A 6,000-nucleotide genomic window follows, 5' to 3' on the forward strand; every position below is an offset into this window, starting at 1 on the left:
AACTGAAAAAATACAGTCCCTGCCTTGAAGAGTTTACAATCTATATTAGGCAGAGAAAATTGAGACAGAATAATGAGAGGATGAGAGTTAAAAGACATAAAAAATAAGTAATATAGCACAGCACTCTCTTCTGGCTCTGCTATAAAATCTGAAATGGGGTATATCATTGAGCCTCAATGGGGAGAAGAGAATATTGTGTATGATCCTTGGTTCTGCGTTATTCCCTCTGCAGATACAACCTGTGTAGAAGCATGTCCTGATGGATATTATGTTGACAGTGATGAGGGACGATGTTTCACATGCCACAACACCTGTGAGTCTTGCTATGGAAAACACAGCACACAGTGCCTATCCTGCAGATCAGGCTGGTACAAACAAGGAAATGGATGTGTTCAAGTTTGCACTGTTGGGTAAGGCTCCAGGATGTGTAGCTAAAAGCTACATGTGACAGAGAGCTTTGTTAAACTATAACATGTAGCCTTCAATTCTGCTTTTTTTAAAAGGAGTGTTTCTCATGTTATTTCTCGACATTAGGGATTGTATAAACCTGCCGTTTAGGGACAATTTAGGATTCCCCAGCAAGGAGGTATGCTGGGACAGATCTCCTGAGTCCCAGTCCAGAGTCACAATTGCTTATTTGTGACTGAATTTGCCCTACTGTTTTAGAAAGTGCTGCTCTGTAGTTAAGCTCAAAGGGCCATATGGCATATGTCCATTAAAGGGAATACCCTACGTATAGTCACACTGCAGTTTTGCAAAGAAAAGGGTAATCAAGAATGAAATCTTTACAATCGCTGAAAGAGAGGAATGGATCATTTCTGACCATGTAAATGATTTCAAACCTTCACCTCTTCAAAAACTTTTCAGATATTATGCAAACAATTCCACTGGATTGTGTGAGAGATGCCACAAGAACTGTAAGGAGTGTTTGGGACCTCAGCCCACAGACTGTCTGTCTTGTGATACATATTTCTTCCTGCTGCGCTCCAAGAACAAATGTCTCCTCTCTTGCCCTGAATATTATTATGAGGATCGTGATACAAACACCTGTGAACGATGCCACCCTACCTGCAGTTCCTGCGAAGGTAAGATCCTACATCATGTGCTTCTATGCTACAAGAGCTTTAAAATATTATCTACATCTTCTCTCTCAACTCTCTCTGCTCAAGATCATACTGTGCAGTAGGCAACTTACATGTTATACAAAGCCATGTCCATTTATGAAGGTTGAACATTTTTCTAATGATACTGTTCTTGTTTTGCCAAAAGTACCACTAGACAGACTTTGGAAGTCTAATAATTGCGCTGTAAAACAAGTTCATTTCTGGACTCATCATACTCCACAGTAGTCCCATTTTAAATCAGGGAGGCTACTCACAAAGTAAGATACTACTCAATCTCAGGAAGGGGATCAGAAGCAAGGGGCTAGATTCTGATTCTCTTATGCACATTGAGTAGTGCCTTACTTTTTGACTAGTCCAATTGAATGCACTACTTTGTGAGTCAGGGTTTCAGAATCTGCTCCCAAGTTTTCAGAGATGAATGATTCTCAAAGGAAGGGGCAAAAAAATCGACAGCTAATTAAATAAATAAAACAGAGCACAGAGTTTTGGACTTGCTACCCTTGAATCCTAATGTGTTTACATATTTTGAAATACAGTCACATATTTATTGAAGTTCACCTTGGGGCACCATCAGTTTTGTTCTGATGCAATCCTGATCCAACTTGGTGCTTATTTACTTATTTATTTTCCCCAAAAATTATCCTAGATCCAAATTTGAGCTGGAGAGCACTATTCTCCTTGGACCCAGATGATTTTCTAGTCTCTCTCTGAATGGCTACCAAGTGCTATTATGTAGTTCAGAATGTAATATATAAAGGCTTGCATTGAAGAGTGCAGATGGTTAATTGCAACATAATAGTTTAAATTTTGGAAGTAATTCCTAGAATGAAATATATCTATTAAAATAGAGTTGAATGGGCAGATTATTGTAGGCATCAGTAATATTTTTGTCTTGGATTTGGAATTAGAAATATTGTTGTAATTTACAATCTGCCTTCTGCACATGATTTTGTATTTGCTTTGCCATTAATACCACTGGGCACATTTTCCACCATAGTTATAAAGACCGAGAGATTGAATATGAGTGAATCCACTGGTTAAATAGTGTTAAAAACAGTTGGTTTGTTTTCCTTTAAAGGGAAGGGAGCTCTCAGCTGCACGTCCTGTGTGTGGAGTTACCATCTAGCAGGTGGAATCTGCTACTCCGAATGCTTTGCTGGAGAATACAAAGTCTCAGAGGTACTATCTATACACAACATCTTCTCCAGCTCCTTCTGTGCTGTGTGTGCTGAACTCTAAGAAATATTTACATATAAATGGACTCAAAAACCCAAAGGAGAAAAGCAGAGATCAGTGTTTGCTCTTGCTGAATTCAAAAGTTCCTTTTATTCCCCTCTCAGTAGGAAGGACATGACTCGAAATGCTTCTCTGAAATTATTGGAATTCCATCATTATAAAACAGGTTTAAGTCAGACCACAATCAGGCCCTGAGTATGTGCAAGACAGAGGGTATCAAATGAGAGATGACACATGTAATGGGAGATAGGAGAGATGTATAGGAATGGGTGCTAGGCATTAGAACAGGCATTTCCTTACCTCTCCTCCTTCCAAAGGATTTCAGAGGAGACTGACTTAATTCACCCTTCCTTTTTTGTTTTGTTTTCCTGGATGTTCTACCCACCTCAATTATCCTAGCAGCATTACAGAACTGTTTCCTTCAGGACTGTTTCATTATTATTAATAATAATAATTATTTGTATCATGGTAGAGCCTAGGAGCCCAAGTCACAGACCCAGGTCCCATTGTGCTAGGCACGGTACAAATACAGAACAAAGAGATGGTCCCTGCCCCAAAAAACTTACGTTCTAAGTAAGTTTTACAGCTATTCTGTGACTGAGTCTGATCTGTGTACAACCGAGTGCCTCCCATGAGGCGCTGGCTAATGCCTTCAGCTCCCAAGGGCATTCACAGGCCCTGTCCCCATGAGCCATCAGGTGGTAAGGAAGAGGGATAGCCAAGTATGTTACTTCTGTGCTACTCGTTTCCTCCAGTAGTTCTCACACCAGCCATGGGGAACCAGCTCATAATCATGTGCCATGTCAATGGCCTTGTGGTTATTTGCTATTTGTCGCATGTAAAATAACCCTTGTGGTTATTTGCGAATTGTCACATGTAAAATAACTATTAAGGGAATTGAGCCATATTAAGCTTCAAGAATGGATGTTTACATTTTAAAATACTTCAGAGTTTTACATTATTGTGAGGCCTTATTTTCCACGTAGTTTGTTACTGCTGCTGACAGAAAAAATTAGAGAGATGTGTGTAAGTCACTTAGAAACTAAATGGATGCCACTAGAGTGTGTGTGTTACCGCTCCTGCTGTGTGTCAATTCACAGAGGATACGAGTTGTTACGGCTCCTAGTTACAGGGACTTGGATCTTTAGCTCAAGCTGTAGTAATTCATGCTTTTAGCTCTGGAGATCCTCCATTCAACCCCTGGTGTATCAGCCAAGATGGTGGCCATCACCTAAACACCATGACTAAATCCTCATCCCAATGAATTTTGCCATTGATGTCCATGAGACTAGAATCTATCCCCTCCGATTACAGCAGCTGACAGGATTGCCAGTTCTATGATGAAATAGCAAATGAAAGCAAATGTGGTTTAATTGTGTTCTGTATCTCAAGGGGGATCAATCAGAATGTGAAAAATGCCATGATACCTGCATAGAGTGTAAAGGGCCTGGACCCCTCAACTGCACTGAGTGTCCCGCTAACATGGAACTCTACCTAGATGAGGGCCGCTGTGTGCAGTGTTGTGGTGGCTCTGACCTCACAGAAACCCAGGCGTGCTGCGACTGTAATGAAACACAAGGTAGGACCGAGAAGAAGAGCAATGTTGATATTGAATGACCTCAGTCCGTTGGGTGTTTGGTTTTTCTAACTGATTTTCTTGTGAGCTGCAGAATTATCATTGCAAGCTTTAGCTGCATACAAATGCATTTCTAATACACCATCACCAGAGTACCTCGAGACTCTCACCCACTGCTGCTATTCTAAAGGCCAGGTCCCAGTAGACAGCTTCCAAGCCTCCTCAGTGTTTCATGATCTGGTTGAATAGGAAATGCTTGTGTAAATATGTGTCAAATTGAGGCATGCATTTTAAATTCAGGGCATCAAACTCACCCTTAGTGTAACTCAAAGTAGCTACAATGCTTTATCCCAGAGATGAATTCGGCCCAACACATTTATAAATGCTAGTGGGTTTAGATGTTCTATTAGACAGAATGCATAAACTTTCACCTAAAACAAAGTCCTTACTTTAAGTATGTCATGTTATTCACATGTTTTGGTTACCTTTCACTTGCAGATGAGTGTGTATTACGGACCAGTCTAAACCTACCAACTGAAAGCAAAGGGAAAACTGCTTTGTTTGTTGCTACTTCCATTTTGTTGCTCCTTTGCACTGCAGCCATTGCATTCATCTGGAGAAGATCACAAGCCAAAGTGCAGCCAGTCAACAAAGGTGGGTACGAGAAGCTGTCAGATCATTCAAAATCCTTCTCTTCTTACAAGAGCAACCACCATGAGAGCACCAGCTATCAAGATGATCAAGTGATTGAGTATAAAGATTGGGATAATGAAGATGAAGAAGAAGATGATGATATTGTGTATATGAGCCAGGATGGCACAGTCTATCGTAAATTTAAATATGGACTTCTGGAGGATGAAGAGGAAGATGAACTGGAATATGATGATGAAAGTTATTCATTTAGATAATTTTTTTGTATTTGTGTATTTTTCCTCTGCTGTCTCTCTGGTTACATTAAATCAATTTAGTTAGGTTTATAGGGGATATAAAGTATTGTCTTTCTCTGCATGACTGGGCTCAAGCAGAAACTTATGTTCTTGGTAAATAAGAAAAAGGGATTCTCTCTCTCTCTCTCTCTCTCTCTCTATATATATATATACACACACACATACTGTGAAAGCAGAGTTGTTTCTAAACTGTTTCCAAAACATTCTATAAATCCTTGATGGGTCTTTCAAGAAGCAGCACTCAAGAAATGAGTCAGCAAAATGATCATTTTTCTCTATACTTGTGTGGGAAAATAAAATATTTTCTAGTCGGTATCTGTAAGTGCATAGATATATAATATAGACATACACATTCAACTAGTGCTTGCCAATCCCTTTTAAAAATGTATCAACAATACAGGCATATTTATCTACACAATAGATGTCACTGGGATAGGATGTCACTTAATTGTTTACTTCTGTGTGATTATAGTTTGTACTGTGGTTCACATTATAACGTGATTTTTTTTGCATATTTTACTCTTTTCCTTTCATGGTATTATCCAAAGCAGTGGTACTCCCTAAAGTCTGACACATTTCTATGACCTTTAAGTGCATTTTCTCTAAGATTTAATATCTCTGGCATTCAGTTTTAGATAAAATTTGAGGTCACCTTGACCCCATTCCAAGTAGAATGTATTGTTGTATCCATGGCTTAAATGAAACAAAGATTAAAATATATCTGAACTAATTTGACATTAACTCTTGATTAATTTTGATCTTAGTGAATATAAATTTTAAGCAATGTTTCACTATGTACAGACTTATTTGGAATTAGTTCAAAAGAGGGCTTAGTCTATAAATATGTACATGAAAAATATCTTGAGATTAGAGAATTGTCACAGAACAGCCATGAATGCAAAAGATTTATTACTTTTCATATCTATCGCAAATGGCTTTGGATGTTCAAATAAAAAAAAGGGAGTAATCAACACTGCACTAAAAATGTAAAATGAAACAATGGAAGACAATGATTTTTTTTCATTATTCTAGATTGTGTAATTTATTTGTTTTACCTGAGAAGATGCTAAACCTGGTTCCTTTGTTGTGAAAGAATAAACTGAATCTTTGTACAAAA

The 6,000-nt window shown here is 38.5% G+C and overlaps 1 protein-coding gene across 2 annotated transcripts in view; it reads left to right on the plus strand.

The window, feature by feature from the left end:
* Positions 1 to 6,000, plus strand: part of PCSK5 (proprotein convertase subtilisin/kexin type 5) — a 287,773-nt gene extending 281,773 nt beyond the window's left edge. For both annotated transcript variants that reach the window (XM_067569064.1, XM_067569065.1), the window contains exons 33-37: positions 233 to 410; positions 868 to 1,085; positions 2,203 to 2,303; positions 3,753 to 3,939; positions 4,435 to 6,000. In XM_067569064.1, the coding sequence (XP_067425165.1) occupies positions 233 to 410; positions 868 to 1,085; positions 2,203 to 2,303; positions 3,753 to 3,939; positions 4,435 to 4,844 (1,094 nt within the window). In that variant the 3' untranslated portion in view covers positions 4,845 to 6,000. The remainder of the gene's footprint in view (positions 1 to 232; positions 411 to 867; positions 1,086 to 2,202; positions 2,304 to 3,752; positions 3,940 to 4,434) is intronic.

The sequence above is a fragment of the Emydura macquarii genome, unplaced genomic scaffold (genome assembly GCF_026122565.2).
Source record: "Emydura macquarii macquarii isolate MOO-44397 ecotype Brisbane River unplaced genomic scaffold, CSIRO-AGI_Emac_v2 contig_2897, whole genome shotgun sequence".
Classification (NCBI taxonomy): Eukaryota; Metazoa; Chordata; order Testudines; family Chelidae; genus Emydura; species Emydura macquarii.